Source organism: Aethalodelphis obliquidens, unplaced genomic scaffold, assembly GCF_003676395.1.
Source record: "Aethalodelphis obliquidens isolate GAN/ISIS:26980383/991018 unplaced genomic scaffold, ASM367639v1 scaffold5, whole genome shotgun sequence".
In the NCBI taxonomy this organism is placed as follows: Eukaryota; Metazoa; Chordata; class Mammalia; order Artiodactyla; family Delphinidae; genus Aethalodelphis; species Aethalodelphis obliquidens.
The window spans coordinates 8767477-8788351 of NW_020837949.1; the positions used below are offsets into that span (position 1 = coordinate 8767477).

General features: G+C 35.9%; 1 protein-coding gene across 2 annotated transcripts in view; it reads right to left on the bottom strand.

Moving 5' to 3' along the window:
• Positions 1-20875, bottom strand: part of CNTNAP2 (contactin associated protein 2) — a 2044831-nt gene that overhangs the window by 1343882 nt on the left and 680074 nt on the right. For both annotated transcript variants that reach the window (XM_027101624.1, XM_027101625.1), the window contains one exon: positions 14029-14222. In XM_027101624.1, the coding sequence (XP_026957425.1) occupies positions 14029-14222 (194 nt within the window). The remainder of the gene's footprint in view (positions 1-14028; positions 14223-20875) is intronic.

Here is a 20875-nt window from a genome sequence, read left to right on the forward strand (position 1 = left end):
TTACAGAAAGACTGAAATAATCCCCCCATGGGTTGCAGGTAGGCTCTTAAGGTGCTTTGCTAAGTCCCCTGATTGGTCCATTTTCCTTGGCCCACCAGTTTTCTCCTGCAGTTGTTTTTGGTGCAAGAGATCAATTCTGATCCTCTTCCCTCAGAACTGGACCTTGATTTCAAATCTGATTAAATTGTCTTCTAAAATGCACTATTGAATTTTAATGGACATAGAGAAAAGTACACGTCAATTTACAGCTTGATGAATTTCCACAAGTGTGACAAGGCCCTAACTCATGAAACAAACAATTATCAACACACCCAAAGCCTCCCTTTGTACCCCCTTCCAGCCACTACCTTCATGCAAAGGAGACCATTATCCAGACTGCTTACATCATAGGTTTTACCTGTTTATGCATTTTGTACAAAAGGAAACATAGAATATATAATACATTCTTTTGTGTCATGTGTCCTCCTTTTGCACTGACTGTACTGCTATTCTGCACTCAGCCTTTGTGAGATCAGAAACCTCTCTGTACTGTCACCAGGTTATCTGCACTGACCCGGGGTCCAGCTCAGATTCAGGTTGGCCACATACGCCTTCATTTGGCATTAGCTCCTTGACATCTCACTCGGCAACCCGGAGCTGCTTCCAGGTCTGAGGGCTGGGTACACTTTGCTGCCCTGGTCAGTATTCCCAGCTTTCCTCTTATTTACATGGTGCTGTGACCTTGGCTATATTTTCTCCCCTATGGAAATCCTGAGCTTTCCGTGCGTTCCCACAATGGCATTTTTGACACTTTTCTTCTTGCAATAGACATAGGTGTGTGCAACATTTGTCGGTATTCACTCGATAAATATAAATTAAGAAAATGAACATTACTGTTTAAGAAATGTGCATCTAATTATAACTACATATACAAATATCCACTAAATCCCATAATTCAGTCAATCTGTTAACAAATATTTACTGAGCACATTCAATGAGCAAGATACTGTCCTAGCTGGGGAGGCCCAACGTTTAACAAGACAAATAAACCTCTCTGAGACCCTACATATAATTACCCACTGTATATCTTCTTAGAGCAAAGACAATGGGGACACAGAAACCAAGAACCAAACTTGGTCTCTCACCTTCCCTGATCTTGTCATAGGATTTGACCCAGAAAGTATGCCCAGGTAAGTACTCAGGGAATGGTAGCTAGTATTAGAAGTGGTGCTTCATCTTAGTCAAAATGCCTAACGCCTCTGCACTTCAATTGAATCAGTTGAGAAATATATCTGATTCTATTATGTATCCACAGATTTTATATGATTGAGGGAAGAATAAGAGTTATTTAGTAGTAAGGGTTGAGTGTGTGTGTGTGTGTGTGTGTGTGTGTGTGTGTGTACGTGTTTTATTTCATTATCACTTACCCCAACTTCAAACATAAAATAATTACCTGAATAATATTTCTCTGGTCTTTAAAATAAAAAACAAATGACATTGACATTACTGCTTATTTTAAGTAAAGGTACAGTGTATACTGTCTATTACTATTCCAAGAATAAAGCTGTCAAATTATATTGAATACACACTGACCTTTTTATTTAATAAGTCTTGTGAAAAACCTATTGTGTGTGTGTGTGTGTATATATATCATCTGATATCACATCATAAAATCCCTTCTAAGGGAAAGGAAATTTCTCTTGTATTTTTTCAGTTCTGTTATCAAATACTTGTTTGTGCCAGGATGAACGGAAACAGCCTGAATAACTTTATGATAAATTCACAGCCTTTTCTGTTGCTCTAGGCTATCACATACAGCTCTATTTTCCACTTTGTATACTGTAACAAAACTGAAAAATACACAAACAGGAAAGTCACTGTGCGGATAGAATGAACAATTGTGCTTGCTCTGTGCATAGGATGAATAATGCCTTCACCCTGGGCAACTTAGCTTTCATATATGAAGTGCGGGGGATGTGCTTCTTAACTTTCTCTGAAGAATACTGTGAAAGCTAACTAATGAAACATGATGTTTTCAAACAGATGCTCTTATACTCCAGACGAAATGAACAATTACATCTCAAGATGCAACTGGAGAAAGCTGTTTTAGCTTTGGGAGAGCTCTTTTCTTTGCTGATAGAAGAAATGTCTATATTGTTTAGAATGCATGTTTTCTAGAGTCGAGTTTTTAATAAAGAATACAGAATTAAATGATGTTCATAGTGTCACATGGTGTTTAATTCAGAATAAAGAGCTATGTGAGGTTTGAAACTTGGACACTTTATAAAGGCCAAACATTCCTCATGGGGTGGGTTGAAGCATTGGTTTTGAAAAGCATCTTTGGCTCATTTGTCACCTAGGAGAGAATAATTCTGAAAATCTCTCTTTGAAGTTTTGCTTGTAAATAAATGAATGCAGAGAGTCATCAACCAACTTCTCACGGTTTGACCGAGGAATATTTCCTGAGTTCATGAGGACAAATGTACGATTCCTCTTAGAAGCCATTGTCTTTCTTATAAAACCATTCCCTATTCTTCAAACTGTACACAACACTGTCAACACTGCAGTGGTAGCAAATAGGTTTTATTGGCCTAAATTTATAAAGCTCTTTTCTAATAGTTAGGTGTAATGAGTTGAACTGTATCCCCCTAAAATTCATATGTGGAAGTCCATCCCCCAGGACCTCAGAACATTATCTCATTTGGAACCAGGGTCGTTGCATACAGAAGTAGTCAAGATGAGATCACGCTGGGGAGATTTGGCGTTCGGTACGTATGACATTCCATCATGTATATGTACAGCCCATTACAGTTAAAATGTGGCGGTCACCCAGTTTTATGTGGACAGTGAAAGAAAGAACTGAGGAGGGCCATGGTGGCGAAGGTCACAGGCAAATTAATTAGACAGCCCTGGTTTCAAATCCCAGCTCCACTGTTCATTCACCATGTGTACCAGAAAATGGACTGCCTTCTTTAATCCTCAATTTTTGCATTTGTAGAATGGGCTTAATAATAATAAAATCCACATCACCATATTTCAGTTATTTTGCAGATTAAATGAGGTAAACCATCTCAGACACTTAATCAACCCTCAAAAATGCTGGTTCACTGTTATAATTTATTAGCTGGTACAGGTAGAGTTTTTTGAACGGCTCTGCTACATCACAGGAGGGAGTTTCCATATATTTCACTCACTACTGCTGCATATTAATATGACTATAAACCATTTAAATGGGAATTACAATAGACCTGCCGTTGCATCAAAATGTATCAGTGAAGTTCATGGGAGAAATGCCGTTTCTTATCTCAAATAATCTTTTCTTTTGGAAGTACAACCTAGTTTTTCTAGGAGGAAGACTCTTCTCCTTCTCTAGGCTTCTGAAAAGGCACTGATGCTAACTGAGTGAACTGTTCAGACAATCTATCAACACAACTTCTTATTGCCAGAATGATAATACAGCTTATAATTAAGCAAGTTATTCAAGCAAACAAAATTTATTTGCCAAGACGTTTTAACATTCTATTAGTTCTTTCTCAAAGTCAACATTGAATAAATTAGTTACTTGGCAAAATTGTGTGCATAAGTGATACATGTAGTACAGATGTCCCCATGGTCACCAGGGGCACAAACATACTTAAAGTCACCCAAGATGACCAGGCTTTTGTTGACAGTTATCGGAGTGATTTTTACTGTCATTATAACTAGATTATATTCTTCTTGAGGACAGATCTATCAACCACTTACTTGAGATCTTTAAACCACTTTTAATATTGTGTTCTATGATTGATGATGATGTTAATAATAATAATACTGATAAATCATTAGAAGGTGAAATGAGAGGAAGATAAGAAGATAAGCCTACATTTATGGCGCATTGTTGTAAGCAATTTAATCTATCCAATTTTCACAAAACCCCATAAGGTAGATACTATTGTATCCCTTTTACAACTAAAGCGACTAAGGTCCATAAAAGGTTGATTAATATGGTTAAATGTTCACTGTTACAAAGTGTTAGAAAGGGTTCTGATATTTCAAGTCCAGCTCCAGAGCCCACACTCTCTTGTTCTATATTGTATATGCCATCAGATTGTTTTCATTTAGTCAAAATAAGCAAGTGGTCATTATAGTAATGGTACTTCTTGCTAAACCAAAGAAAGGTTATGTGGCTTCATATTGAGTACTGGGGTCAGTATACCTGGATGTGTGGCTCAGATGTAAGTAACATCACATCTTTCAGCTTCAGCCCATTTATCTTCAGAATGAAGTACTTCAATTTAATTCTACACTCTTAAACATTTATTTTGTGCTTGGCAGTGAACTCAGTACTAAGAATATTAGTGAGATGTGCCCTAGAGGACTGCATCAACTCCAACATTCTTCCAAAGGTGGAGAGTTCACATTATGTAACTTAAACATTACTGATTTAAAGGATATGATTTCAGAATTCTAAAGAAAAGTCAGCTTTTTATCAATTTGTACATTATCTGAAAATCGGGAAAGAGACATGATTATGTATAGAGTCTCACTATTCATTCCTTCCTACTTCAGTAGAAGATTCATCTGCTAGTAATGACTTCCTGTAACAGAGAAGGACAAACCTGACTCCATATTGGATCTATTCCTTCAGCGCTAACCTTTGTGCTCTGTTGCCTGTGCTTAGTCATGCTGGCTCTGCACATTTGTAATAGAATGTTGCCTACAGCCTGAAATATACATGAGAGTCCATTGTCAAGGCTCTGCCTCCAAGGCTTGACCTTTAAAGATATAACACTTTTCACTCATATAGAGATAAAAAGTTGCAAAACAGAGAATAACATTTGCCTTGCTGGAGGTTTATAGGTACATTGCACCCTGGCCTACATGGACAGCTGCAAGAACAAAGGATTCAGGGACCAAGAAGTCTGCAACAACCAGCCACGCCCCCTCCGCTTTTAGCATAAAAGAAGCCTGAATTCTAACTCCGCACAGTGGCTCTTTGGGAGACTAGTCTAGCCCCTCATCTTCTCCCTCTGCTGACTTTCCAAATAAAGCTGCTATTCCTTGCCCCAATACCTCATCTCTCTCTCGATTCACTGGCCTGTTGTGTGGCCAGCAGTGTGAGTTTGGACTTAGGAACATTCCCACTTTTCTCTGCATCCCCAATTTCTTGCCTATGTAACTAAGGACACTCAGTTCCTCAAGAAGCCTCGACTGACCATGACCCTCGAGCACTCTGAATGAAGCATTTTTTGTGTGTGTTCAACCTGTGCATCCTCTATCCATTAGGACACATATAGTCATACAATATAATTATACATTTAAGTATTTAGCATTACCATTAGATTTTTTTGCCCCTAGAAGGCAGTAATTGTGTTTATCTCCAACCTTCAGTAAACTGTAGGCCCTCAGTAAACGCCTATCAAAGCTGATTCTCTTTTCATGATCTGTCTGCAATTTGCACTGCAAATTTTAATTCTTCCAAATCTGCCTTCTGGTCTGGAAACACAGGAGCCAATTTTAAGTCCTTTTTCTCACAAGAGTTCTTCAAATATTGAAAACAACACACTCTATCTTTAACGTGTATACACATCACTTGTGTATATTTTTTAAGTTGAAGTATAGTCGGTTTACAATACTGTGTTAGTTTCAGGTGTATAGCAAAGTGATTTGGTTTTTCATATATATGTATATATACACATATATATATACATGCAATTCGTTTTTTCAATTCTTTTCCATCATTAGTTATTGTAAGATATTGAATATAGTTTTTGTGCTATACAGTAAATCCTTGTTGATTATATGTTTTATGTATGGTAGTGTGTATATGTTAATCCCATGTTCTTAATGTGAATGCTTTTAAGCTGTAGATTCTGATTTGAAAGGTCTGGTGGGTCCCTGAGATTGGTGGGTCCCTGAGATTCTGCATTTCTAACAAGCTCCCAGGTGATGCTCCTGCTGCTGCTGTAGAGACATCTTTGAGCATCTGGCTTCCGAGAGGCCTCGCACTCTATCTGCAGCTTCTCTACCTCCATGGCTAACCAGCAGAATCTGTTTCAGTGAACACTTAGAAGTCTGTTTTGGAGTCTGCTTATCTTATTCTTTTCAACTAGCCTAAGAAGATAGGAAGGAGGACTGTAGTCAAAAATAGGTTATTTTCCTTGATTTCCAAAGTTAATAAGAGTGAATTCATTAAACTAATTTAAGGGAAGCATCATGGTCATATTTTCACTGAAGTTTAATAAAAAAGTATGTGAAAGACCTGTCCAGATACAATTTGTACTGTGATGCATAGAACTCCATGTGACAATTAATAAGATCACAATTCAAATGACATAGATTCAGTTTGCGTTCTCAATTATACTTGAAAATGAGTTATTAGTCATTTCAGGCTGAGATGCACAGATGTAATATAATGCACTTCCCAATGCATTAATAGAGAAAAGCTATTGTAAAGTGAAAGTAACAGGCTCTTTTGAATTTTCAAGAATAAATCCAATATAAAATACTATGGTAATATATCTGGAAGGCACAAATTTATAAAGTCAAATAACAATTAAGTGGTTAAAATGAGTAAGTCATTGTTCTAAACTCTTCATTATTGTTCTAAATTCTTCATTATTGTTCTAAATTCTTCATTATTGTTCTAAATTCTCTTCATAATTGTTCTATTATTGTTCTAAACTCTTCATTATGAATTATCAATTTATACCAATAACCTGTATTGAGATAAGTACTATTGAGGAAGGTGAATTAGTTATTATTATTATTTTATAGATGAGGAAATTTAGGCATAGAATGGTTAAGGAAACAGCCCAAAGTTACACAGATCTATGTAGCCTAGTTATGACGACTGGCCTGCGTGGTCTGATTCCAGAATGTACCATTGGGCTGTTATTTTCACTGCCTCTCAGGGGCTGCGGCCACACGAGCAGCATGGTTTACTGTGCTCTAAATCCCCCCTATAGGCCTCCTAGTGTTCCTCTAAATTCCACTAAGTTATCACTTGAGCAGAGTAGAGACATGCACTTTAAATGAGGGAACTGACATTTATTTATTTAAAATATTTATTCAATATATTTGTAGGTACCTATCTATCAATATGTTATATAAATTTGCATTCGCTTGGAGTCATTTAGCTTCATGTCACTGAAATCCAAGCTTGGTCTGATAAGAAAAATATTAGCATCTCCATTATTTGAGTCCAGAGTAAAATAAAACACCTGAGAATATCCTTATGCTTAACGAGAACACTCCCCCTTCCAGAGAGCTCTCCCAGCAATCAAATATACTTAAAAAAATTACAATGATTACATATATCCTCTTTTATCTCATAGATGGAAAACACACTAGACAGAATGAAGGATTATATACTGTTATTCCATTGTCTGTAAGAAATCTTATAAGATTATATCATTTTCCTTTTCCTAACTATGTATGCCAACAATATATTCACTATTATTAATAAAATTTTTATCTTCCAAATTTTTGGAAAAAAACTAAACACATAACCATGTTGGTTAGAATGGTTCTATATACGTGTATACGTGTAGAATAGTGAGTGACTCACAAATTGACACAAGACAAAAATCTCATTACCTCTTAAAATGAGAATCTCACAATACAAATGTGTATTTAGAAAGGTGATCAAAATTCACTAGTAGAAGCATTACAGTATATGCAAAAGGATCTGGACCATCCATTCAACTTATTAAAACTCATGAGACTTTAAAAACACTACCTGTCCTAAGAGAGGTGTAAATAGAATAATCTATTTCACAGAAATAAGAAGCCTATTCTAAGTTCACCTTGGAAATTATTTTCTTCCATACAATTCCTGAAGATTTTTTACACTATTTATATCAAGGGTCATTTCAGAAAGGGTTTAATGCAGATTACTCTGATATGTTTTATTTCTCAATAAACTGTCTATAAAATTATTCTGAATATGCCTGCCTGGTCCATTTCCCCAAGTGTCTGTTTACAGCAACAATGCACCTGTGTACATAAACAAGCAAGGGAAATTCCTATCTATTGGTGAAAAAATTCCTTTATTGTCCTAAGTGAAGAAGAGGCGGTTATTATCTGATGGAAGATATATAAGCAAGTGACAGGGATAGTTGTCTTCCTCAGGGTCATATGCAAGAAAAATTCTAGATTTTTTGGAAAGAATTTAAGTACACTATTGAACTGTGAAACAGTTATGTTTTACATCTATAACTGGAACAGATTTTTTAAGTGATTTGAAAAATTAGTGCAACCACTACAACAAATGGTTGAAAAGATAGGACAGAATAATCCATTCATTTTTAAACACTGTCCCTTTACATGGCTCACTGGACACATGGCCATCATTATGGTAACAATTTGTTTCAAGCACTGCAATGCACTTGGCATAGAGCGAGGTCTACCAGCCATGCCTCACGAGCCTAGCCTGCACTGCACCAGCAATGGCCACTCCATTTGTGAATCGGAAAATATGCCAGAGATTTGTCCACATTCCACTTCCTACTTTGTCATGTTTCCTTCATCTACAATATTTTCAGATATTTTAAATCATGAATAAGGGTAAACAGAGGTCAATTGGATCTGGAAAGGACAGAGGGAGACTAACAATTCTGGACATTATAACAGACTCTAGTCACTGAATACAAATACTACACTAGTTTTATAAAATGCTTCTAAGATTGGCAATTGATGACACACATTTCTAAATCCTTATTGTTTGCAAAATTTCTTACATAATCTCACTTAAATCTCCCAAAAGGCATCATTCCCATTTCTCAGTTTAGGAATTTGAGGCACAAGGGACTTCTGCGATTTTATAAACCAAATAAATGAGCCCAGATACTTGAATTCAGACCTTTTGAATCCATATCTTGGCTTTCTCTTTCCAAGTACCTAGTGGTAGGCTAACCGAGAAGGATGTTTTGGGAATGTTTACTATGCAAATATTGGTTGATGGGCTCTTTGGTTAAAAAAAGTAGAGAATACATGTTCCCGCTATTGACTTGATATTCATAAAATCAAAGAATTTACTAACTTAATCTGTTAACTACTATTTGCTTTCCAGATTTTTTAAATGTTTCAAATTTGTTAGAAACAATTAAGTTTTATGTGCGTGTATATATGTGTGTGTGTGTGTGTGTGTGTGTGTGTGTGTGTGTGTGTGTGTGTGTGTATTTGGGGAGAGCATGTAAGCAACAAAGAGATCTGAGGTTTTTTTCACAGATCTAGGAAATTAATACTCTACTTAATATTGCTTAGAGAATACAAAATTATATATTTCTATATTCTTGATAAGGATCTAACTATGTAATTTAAATATAAAACATTCCTGTTCTGTGGGACTTTCCTTTCAATATATTCAGTGATGACTGATCCCACTCTGACACTATTAATGAAAGGGATTAAAACAGCTTAAAAAAAAGAATTAGGAATATATAAGCATATCCTCACTATTTAAAGACAATTTTAAAAAGAGAAAGAAAAACTGTGTTTACATTGCAGGTAAATTTGTAGTATGTTACTATCCTAAAAAACAATAATAATATGTAAGGAAGGCATTCACTATTAATACTCCAATTTCCTATTTTGGCTCCAAATATCTACATTCAAAACCAGTAACTGAATTACCTAAGCAAAACTAAATGCAGCCACTTAGAAAAACGTGCTGGAATTCTTATTGAATTAATGTTCAATGGACTTTTGATAAGAAATGCTTATATAAGAATACTTCCTTTCTCTCTAACAGATTATACATAGGAAATCTGAAAATACCTTGAAAAGTATGCAAATTAGAGTTTGTGGAATATGTAAATGCAAATTAAGTTTTGGCAATTTTACCAACCTGAACGTTTTCCTTTTATATTGGAAAGGAAATTCTAAATAGAAGGAAATGGCATTGAGGATAAAGTGTAAAGGAGTCTATTATGCTTAGTATTATCAAAGAGGAATAAGAAGCTTGACTAGTTTAGCACATTTAGCAACTCACGTATTTGAGTATTAAATATTCAGCTAAAGTATTCTTCAGAGGTCTTTTCAAGAACCATTCTCATCCACAATGAGACTCATGACTTTAAAATCCTGTGAGACTGTCGTAATTTCTTATCTACATGACCTATTCCTCACTTATTTTAACATATCATCCAATGGTCATAAAATAATTCAGAATCTCCATATGCACATATAAGAAAAATATTATAATAAAATTCGTCATGGTTGTCCATTTCTACAATCATAGAAAGAATAACCATGGACATTTGTTAAAAACAGTATTTCAGTGATTGAACTTACATTATTTTGCATTCTTCTCAGGTAATCAATCATTTTAGGAAAAAATAGGAAAAGCAACCTTAAAACTTCATCAACTTTGAAATGTTTTGACTCTCTGAAACTTTACATTGTATAAGGTGTTATCCATCAAAAAGCTATCCAATCTTATCTATGTGAGAAATCTTTTTTTTTAACTAGCCTTTATTTTATTTTATTTTTTCTAACATCTTTATTGGAGTATAATTGCTTTACAATGGTGTGTTAGTTTCTGCTGTATAACAAAGTGAATCAGCTATATGTATACATCCCCATATCCCCTCCCTCTTGCATCTCCCTCCCACCCTCCCTATCCCACCCCTCTAGGTGGTCACAGAGCACCCAGCTGATCTCCCTGTGCTATGTGGCTGCTTCCCACTAGCTATCTATTTTACATTTGGTAGTGTATATATGTCCATGCCACTCTCTCACTCTTCTAAGTGCAATATACATTACATTAAACAGTTGGAGTAAGAGAAAGTTTGATTACCATTTTTAATAAATTTAAGCCCAGTATATTTTTGGTTGAGATTTGTAAGTGCTAAATTTTAATCACTTAGCGCATGTTAAGACATAAGTTCAAAAGTACTGAAGAACTTTTAGGAAACAACAAATTTTATCTCTTTTAGAATACATCAAAGTGCTGGACTATTTTTTAGATTAGTGAGGGTTAAAATATTTCTATCATAGATCATTAAAGTAAAGTAAATTATATTGCAGGCTCATTGGCACTTAAGTATATTTTACAGTGTTTAGTTTGTGTCTCAAATTTGTTTTGATTTTTAAAATTTTATAATTAGCTCACTATATTTTCATCTAGAAATAATCATTCATTGCTCACCATGTACTCATTTTTAATGAGAAATACATAATTTTAAAGGAAGCGACAAAATGAACACCAGAAAGGCAAAAAACAATAGCAATACACCCCTTATCACCATCAGAAAGGGCTGAGAGTCCAGTATGTCGATGTAGCCTACCTTCACAACTTGTGATACTTTCGCTGAATGACCCTGTCTCCCTGACTCAACCACTGGCATTTTATGTAGACCAGAAGAGTCCAAGTCACCCTCCTTAGTTCTCTTCACTTACCTCTCTGTATTTAGTCAGAATGGGACCCTCCCTTACTTCTAAGTGTCTGATAACTAAAGCTCTAGTACCACTGCATTTTAGCAGTGATCTTTAGAGCAGCCATCTTTATAAGCTACCTTAGTGCATTATGATAGGAGAGGATTTGACATTCTCTCAACTGTGGGATGAAGACTTTACAGAAACAGAAATCTGAAAGATAGTCTGGAGTCTGGCTGCAGCCACTCAAGTAATTGCATTTTCAGTTAGCACCCACAGAGAGTTAGAAAATAATGAATGCTCTCCTGGAAGAGTTTGTGATCTGAGCCCCACTCATCTACACCCAGTTAGTTGTTTGGTCTGTTGTTTGGTTAGTCATTTGGTCAGTCTCTCTCTCTCTGCTCTACTTTAGGAAGCTCCTTTCTAATTTTTCTCTTCTACCATTGTTTTTCACAGTTGATCCCCTCTATCCCCACCTTACCTACAGGCTGAAAATCAATCTAGAATATGGTTCTCAATGTCGACCGCACATTAGAATGACGTGGGGAGCTTTAAAATCTCAATGCCTAGACCACCTAACTCCAAATCTCTGGAGGTAGGGCCCAGACATCCATGTCTTAAAGCTTTCTAGGTTCCACTGTGTATCCAGGGTTGAAAACCACTTTTCTATAAATTATGCCTGAGACTTTAAATTATCTTAATTGTGAGATGAAGACTTTCCATAAAGAGAAATTTTCTCCTCTACTTGCTTCCTACAATTTACACATCCCAATATACAAATGTTCTTGCCATACAATCATGGTTTAATAGAAGTTACTTCTGAAGGACTACTCTCTCATACGTACTTTTGATTATCAGGATATTATAAACTTATCTCACATGACAGTTACGATCACTGGATACTGCTGTGGAAATGACCACCTACCCAAGCCTGGAGCACTAAACTCTGCATACTCACAAAAATTGCTTGAGGATTTTTAAGATACAAATTCTCTAGGAGTGGGCCCTGGTCAGGTTGAAAATCCCCAGCATTCTGTCTAATACATAAATTGAAAAGAATTTCCTCCCATTCCTCCTTCTTTTTGTTTAGTATTGATGGTTTTACTTCATTTTGGTTATGGTTGCCTTTTAAAATAATTAAACTAAAATAGAGCCCTGAACATTTAGTATTTTAGAATAATTTATTTATATGGTGTGAATATTTGAGTGAATATACACAACTTTCCAATTTAATTAAAATAATTTTAAGAGTAAGTGGATTAAACTTTATATTTTTCTCTCCTAATAAAAGGATAAAGTGCCTATAGATCTGTAATAGGGGTTTAAACTACTACTATAATATGAGAATGTTCTTTTCTTAACACAAATCACTGCTCCCACTCCTCTAAATTATTTCTTCATAAGTTCAATAGTTTACTCAAATTGAAGATCTCTGTTTCGAAAAATATCAGTGTCATTAATATAACTTCTACTTACATGATTCTGATATAATAGGTCTGGGTGTGCCTGGTATCCATATACTTTAAATTCTTCTCAGGTGACTCAATGGAGAGCCCAGATTGAGACCTGCTGCCCTAAACCTTGAATAGAAACTGCAGCCTAAGGAAACTTTCTTCAATCAACAAGAATGAATGAATGAATGAATGAATAGCTTCTCAGCGGTTTTAATAGATAAATACTGGCAAATGCACACACCTCAGAGTGAGGACTAGTAATATCTTAAAACGTTTAACACTGGGGAGGGGATGCTAATCGTGGTGCCTGATGTGTTCCAGAGCTGTGGCTGGTCTTTCATTTACTTTCTCTTTAAAAGAAAACTATTTTTCTACCTTATTTTTCTCTTCACAGGTAGCTAAGAAGTGGTGCTTCAACCAAACAGGGCCTCATTGAAACAAAACAGAAAACCGGACTGGGGCTGGCTTCCAGCAGGAAGTGAACCATTTCAGAGTCCACAGTCCCCCTGCCCTGTGTCCATTAGCTCCTCTAAGCACTGTTGGCAATAGACCTTCTTACCTGTCGTCCTTTAAAGATTTAATTAAATATGTTCAACAGAAACAGTCTGAGGCAAATAAGTGTGAGCAGATATAAGAAATGGAAACCTAAGTCAGGAGAATTTCTTTTTCCTTCTATTTGCTTAATTCACAGTTCAGAATTTGCATACAATGTGTACCACGGCAGATCTGTTCTACAGACAAAAATATAGTTACTTGAAATATTGTGCTTAAAGAACTCTAATGTTCTATCATCATTACATTATTTACCAGATACTTTTCTTTTTTTGTTCAGGTTTCAACACAGTTTTATCGGGTGGTTTTGTTTTCTGTGAAATACACCAGAGGTTGGGGGAGGGGACACATTGACTTTACAATATAAGGGTTTTCCACCACTAAGGAAAGGCACAGGGTGGGGCAGGGTAGGGCTTACTGGGGATTGGATTCATTTTCCCACCTTCTTTTGCTTTGCTCGCATTTCTTTTCTCTCTCAGCAAGTACCAGAGGACATAAACACAAAGAAACAAAAATAGCAAGATGAACCTCCAACCAGGCTACTCCCAAGCCTTTCCCCAGGCTGCACCAGGGCTGGGAGGAGCCGGGTAGCTGCTCCCCAGCCCTAGGACACACGGGAGTCTGCTACCATTTTCAAATATCTGCAACTCAATTCTATGTCTTTGCCTTTCTGACAATGACTCACCCAGATATTCCCATCTTGATGGTAGGGTTTCCAATTTCTCCCTGTGTCGCTGTAGAGCATGCGGTATTGGGTCACCCAGTCTGAGCTGCTGTATCTTCCTTGGGTTGCTATGGCACTGATCTGCTTTCGATGGCCAAAGTCAACCTGAAGCCATTGATAATGGTCACTGTCTGATGGAGACCATCCCCCAGCACCTGAATAAGGTAGAGACAAGAGGGTGAAATAGGTATTTAATGTTGAACTTCTACAATTGACAATGGATCATTCTGCATCGTTTAATTGCCTTGGTAGTACCATATTTCACAGATACATGATGAAGTGTCCTTTAGATGCCACTGGGACTTCAACTAATATTCTTAAAGCTGGGTAACATTGATACTCTAGCCTCCTTATGGTGTAATTATGTGCTCATTTTCTCCTGAGCAAATGTCTTCATAATTCCTCGATTAGGTCTTATTAGTACATGTCAAAGTCTAATTGGCTGAGGGTTGATCAATTTACCATGAATTCTTCAACTAAAAGTCACTAGGAAAAGATATGTAACAATCTATTATTTCCTCGTGTAAGGGTTTATCTTTTAGTAGACCATAAACAAAAAGCCATTATACACAACTCTACAATATATTTTACTTTAGAAAGTTCAGAGTTCAAAGAATGCTAGTGTAGTTCTCAAGATGAGGCCTAATATTGCATTAAGCCCTTGGACTCCTGAGAACTAAGATATATAGTAAATCAGGCAATACATTTACTAACACTTAAGATGTAGACAACTGATGACTCTAGATAAACACATTTCTAGGAAAATAATTTGAGTCACTAAATGAAGTGAAACTTCTTTTGGTAAAATAAAATAAGTGACTGGCAAATAGTAAGAATGCAAAAAACATTTATTAGAAAAATAACACTAACATACATAGAACAAAAAGAGTCCTAATTTATAGCACTATGTAAAATAATTATGGTTGTACATAAATACGTTACAGAAAATATGGCATAATGCTTAGTGCTAAGAGGCGATATAATTTTTTGAGTAAGTTTGGTTACTAATGGGAGTAAATAATGGAAAAATATTCAACAAATTATCCAATATACAGTATATCAAAACATGTGCATCACTTTTCAAATAAGGAATTTAAATGCTGACAATAAAATAATTTATTTTATGAAGAGTATGCTAATAAAGATCATTTTGTAAATCATCACTGATATATCATTCATTTCATCATGTTTATATGGCTTATTTCTGCTTTCAGCCATGACAGAATAGCTCTCCCACCACAAAAAAATTACAAAACTGACAAAATGTATACAATTCCCCTTTTAAGGGATTGGACAACAGAGAGTATTGGACCCTGATCCATGAGAGAAGATAAACAAATGAGGTGAGCCCTGCCAGCTTCCTGGCTTTCTGCCTGGTTCACTTTCCAGATCATGGCACATGGAAGACTATTCCAAACAGGCACAGCAGCATCACTGAGATGGAGACAGAGCAGAATCCAAGCTCCTGAGGAACCTGGCATTTATAGGACAGAGTACCAGGCAGGGGGCAGCTGTGCAGAGAAGGGGCTCTGGAAATGTACATAGGGTCACCAATGAGTCTCTGCAGTTCAGACTCTGAATGAATACTAAGTTGTGTATTTGCAGACCAAGACTCCACTAGACCAGGTAAGGGGAGATCTGAAGTGAACCACAGTCAGAGGCTGCACAGGGCTGTAAGCAGTCTGATTTCAGACTGGGCAAGATTGAGAGAACTTGAAAAAACCTAGGTATTCAGTAGAGATCTCAGAAAGGGAGTAGAATAATTTAATCCTAAATAAGGATTCTAATTCTCATCCTACTGTGGACACATCTGAACAAAGGCTGGTAACAAGCATGAAAAAAGATCAATCTGACCCACAAATAAATTAACTCCTCGGTTGAATGAAACTCAACACTCCATTAAGGAAGACCATGAGACTTTACTTTTCATGAAACTTTCATGAAAACATGAAAGAAACTCAACAAAATAGAATCCATAATGTCGAGTACAAACTTTTTTAAAATATTAATTATTTGGGAAAGCAGTAAAATGTGACTCATAACTGGAGAAAAGTCGGTCAATAGAAATAGAAAAATGACAGATGATGAAAGGAGCAGATCAGGACCTTAAAACAGAGATTATAAATTTGTTCCATATTTCAACAAGAACATATAGATACTGATGAAACAAATATGAAACCTTAATGGGGAAAAGAAACAACAAAAGAGAGCAAAATGGAAATTTCTGAACTAAAAATTATACCTGAAAATAAAACATTTACTGGATGGGCTTAACAGCAAATTAGAAAACTGAGAAGAAAACATTAGTATACTTAAATACAGGTCCATACAAACCCTTCAAACCAAAGCTCAGACAGGGTAAAAATGCTTAAAAATGAACAATACTTCAGTAACCTGTAGGATAACATTAAATATCTTAACAATCATGCAAATGGGGTAAGAAAAGCAGAAAAGGTAGAGGCTGAGGCAGAAAAAGATACATTTGAAGAAATAATAGTTGAAAAATATGAACCCAAATATCTGAGAAATTCATTGAATGCCAAGCAGGGTAAATACAAAGAAAAACACACCAAGGCACGTCATAAAGAACTGATAAAAAAACAATGTCAAAGAGAAAATCTTAAAACTGTTCAGAGGGCAATAACATCTCAACAATAGCAATGCAAGCCAGTGAACAAGGGAACGACATATCTGAAATGATGAGACGAACTAGAAAGTGTCAATGTAAAATTCTACATCCAGCAAAAATATCCTTTAAACATGAAAGTAACATAATGATGTTTAGGACAAACGCTGAGAGAATTCATCATCAATAGGTATGCTGTATAAGAAATGCAAAATTTTAGCTTCAAGGAAAACTGGCCATACGGAAATTCACACCTACATGAAGAAATAAATGATGAAAATGGTAAACATGTCACTAAATATAAAATATTTGTTCATGTTTTAAAATTTCTGTAGAAGATAATTGAGTGTTTAGAACAAAAATAGTAACAGTGAATTAGAGGGTTTATAACAGATGTAGAAGTAAAATGTATGACTACAATAGCACAAAGGGTAGGAAGCAAGAAATAAATATACCATACTGAGTTCCTTATGCTACATTTGAAGTGATACAGTATTACCTGAAGCATTAAACCCTAGATCAAGGGTTTGCAAACATTTTCTGTAAGGGGTTAAACACTGAATATTTTAGGCTTTGCAGACCATGCTACCTCTCTTATAACTACTAAACTGTGCTGTTGTAGCATGAAGCAGCCATAGAAGATCCAGAAACAAGAGTGTGGCTGAGTTCCAATAAAACCTTATTAATAAAGACGGGGGCTGGCTGGAGGGCTGTAATGTGTCAACCTCTGCCCAAGATCAACTTCTGAAAAGAGAGGAAATTTTAAAATCTGTGCATTTTACTATATCTAAATTATACTTCCAAAACATTTTAAAAAGATTTATGTATATAATGTGTGTGTACATATTTAGTCTACATACATGCTTTCTATAGAAAGTGTGTATAACTACCTCATAACTACTTTCTCAGTCTTCATTCTCCTATTTCTTCAAACCACACTTCTACAAGAATGATGTTTCTAAAATACAAATTAATCATATTTACTCCCAGACCAATATTTTTCAATTGATCCTCATTGCCTCCAGAAATAAATGGCCCACGCCTTCACACACAAAAGACATGCCTGAACATGCCCTCTATACCTACACAAATCCTCCCTCAACTTATCCTGGGGAATTATTATTTTTCCTTCAAGGTTCAGCAAGTTCACTCCAAACATCACCACTGCAGTGGATGCTGTGATATGCCATTTTGGCGCTCCTTTATGACTGGGACTTATTCTTTCAGATATTTAGAGTGCTGTCAGAACACAGTAGTTAGCTGTAATTCCCCTTGAGGAATTTCCTTCGTAAAAAAAAGAGGCATTTTACACAAGGTCACATCCCTTCCTAGGTCTGCACAGATGCAAGGATGGGCCAACCAGGGGTTATAAAGGGCCAGTACCCTTGCCCCAACTTGGGAAAACTCTTAAGGGTCACTACGGTCTCAGAGGTCCCTGAGGAATTAGTTGAAACTTCCATTGAGATTGCATTGCATCTCAACTCCTTCCTGTGCCTATTTCTGCTTCCTTCCCTTCTCTTCCACAGGTTTTCATCCTGAAGGTACTCCCTAAAAAATTTCCTACATGCGCTTCTCCATTTCAGAATTTGTATCCTGGGAAATCCAGTTCACAATATTTTCTTGGAGCCACTTTCCTTATAATCTGCTCACTAACAATATGGGTTAGTTGCCCCTGCTTTGTACTTTGTTATTTTTATGCTGTTTTTTTCCTATTGTAGCATCAAATATTTCCAATATTCATATATCATCCACATGTCTATTTTACCGAGAATTCTGTAAAATTTTGGAGAAGCCATAGATGGACAATATACCTAGCCATCAAAAGATCATAAATATATTTCCTTATCTGTTAGATATATAATTCCAAACTTTGGCAAAATTCTATACCCAACTGCACATAAAGTTCTATCTGTGCATTATTAAAAAGGTGACTTGGTCATTGAAGTAAACAAGCAAATATTACTGTGAATAAAATGAGAAAAATATGTGCATTTGATTGATGAAATTTAGAATATGTCCCCTAGCTAGTTTTTCCAAAAAAAAAAAGAATCCAGAATAAATTTTCTTAAGTTACCCATTTTTTGCTACATTACAATTTTTCAATAAGGAAGCAATTAACATACAGCTACTTTATCCCATTTATCTCATTACTATAAAAAAATGAATTTATTGTCAAATTTAAGGGAAGCAAAAAATCTAAAAGCAATGAAAATGTAAGTCAAAACTTATTCCTTAGCAGAAAGATATGTGGAGAGAATAGTGATTAGCCTCAAGGAGAGGGCAAATGTCAGGCTTTCATGAGGAACATGGTGAAAAGATGGATGAGAAGTTTCTTGTTTCTCTTTGATCTCTCTAGCATTTAATTTGGGGAAGTTGATTACTTTGTTCATTTGGCTTGTGACATGGGTAACCTCTATTGATACAAGCATTAAGAATGATACCTCTTTCATGACAAAAACCTCAGGAAATGGTATATAAGAGAGCAGAAGGGCTCCCCCAATATATCATGGAGAGTATTAAGAAAGAGGGCAAAAGTGTTCCCAGTGAATATTGTGGTAGCTCAAAGGAACTACCTTTGAGCTCTGAGCTTTGAGCTTTGAGCTTTGAGTGGAAAGTAGAAGAGGAGGTAAAGGAGGTGGAGATACTGAACATTCATAAACTCTTAGCTTCTAAGATTATCTAAGAATAACTCTTATCTAGAAATAATAGAACCAAATTAGATAACTAATAAATTGTTACAGTGACTTGAAAGATACGTACTTACATAGAACACCTACTCTTCCCTAAACACTAGGAGGCTGTTCCCTCACCCCCTTTTTCTTCCTCTTTCTCTCTCCCTCCCTCTCCCCTTTCACCTCCCTCCACCCCTCCCTCTCTTTCTCTCTCTCTTCTTTTTTTCCTCTCTCTCACATACACACATTTCTCTCCCTCCATATATGTGTGTGTGCATGTGTGTGGGTGAGTGTGTGTGAACGATAAAGATACTGGTGTTTGCATGCTGGATGCCCACGCTACTGGGGTTACTTGAGCAAAGAATTATAATAGAGAACTTGGAGAAATGGATGAAACCAACACTCTAAACTCAGGGATAGCTTATAATTGTGATAGACATTTCTGCTTTGTAATTTGTAAATTAGTACCTCTGAAAGCAAAGAGAAACTTTGTGTGTGGTTCAAGAGAGGACCTGGAGTTTCTTTTCCAGTGATAAATGGCTCCTGTATAAACCTGATGCCGAAGCAGATGGTTATAACACCACCAGAGAATACAAGCCTCGATTCTAATTTAACAGAAAAAGGTAGAAAAACATTCAATTAAGGGTAGAACTACCTTTAATGACTGGTTGAGAAATATGTATCAGATGTAAAGAATAAATTGAAAAGGAGACTTGCAGGCCAGATAGCATTATGAGTTCTATCTGAAGTAGGATGAATATGCTTCAACCAAGTATAGACACTTGTTGATTGGAGGTAGCCAGAAAAGAGAGCCATGGCCGTTAATTAATGTCTGTCATGAGCTAGAGAAGGGAAAACGGCCATGCCACCATCATTCCTAAAATATGGAATAAACTAATAAAATAATTCTAAAATAAAAGAGTGTAATAGTTAATTTTGAAACAAAATAGAAGAAAAAAGATGTGATTTTATCAGAGTATAGGAAATTACCTCCAGAGACAAATTAGGACATAAGGAGAGAAGCATAGCTGCTTTAACTTTTTGAAACATTCAGATTATATCTCAAAGGACTGGTTTTACTCATAAATGTAACATTAGCTTCCTTGAATGTTTATCAAAGGAGCTGCCAGAAAAGTAAAGGTAGCTAAAAACAAACAAAAAACAATAACACCCCCTCCAAAAAACAAACAACATAAAATTTCAAAACAAAGGACTCAGAAAAACAATAAACAAGAAGGCTCTTCTTCAAAATCAGGTGTGCGGATTATGAACGTTTAAAATAAAAGGGAAATGGTCTAGGGGGTTGGTGATACTGAGGGTGGTGTTGGTGGGTTATAAGGATTTCCTGTTTTGATCACATTTTTTTTTAAATAGGAGACAGTAAATTTCATCACTGTCCTCCAAGTTAGCTTTAGCAAAGCATTTGGCAATATCTCTGATAAGTATAAAAAAGTAAAATGTGGTCTGGGACATAGCAGTTTTAGGTAAGTTCAAAAATGGTTAATAATTA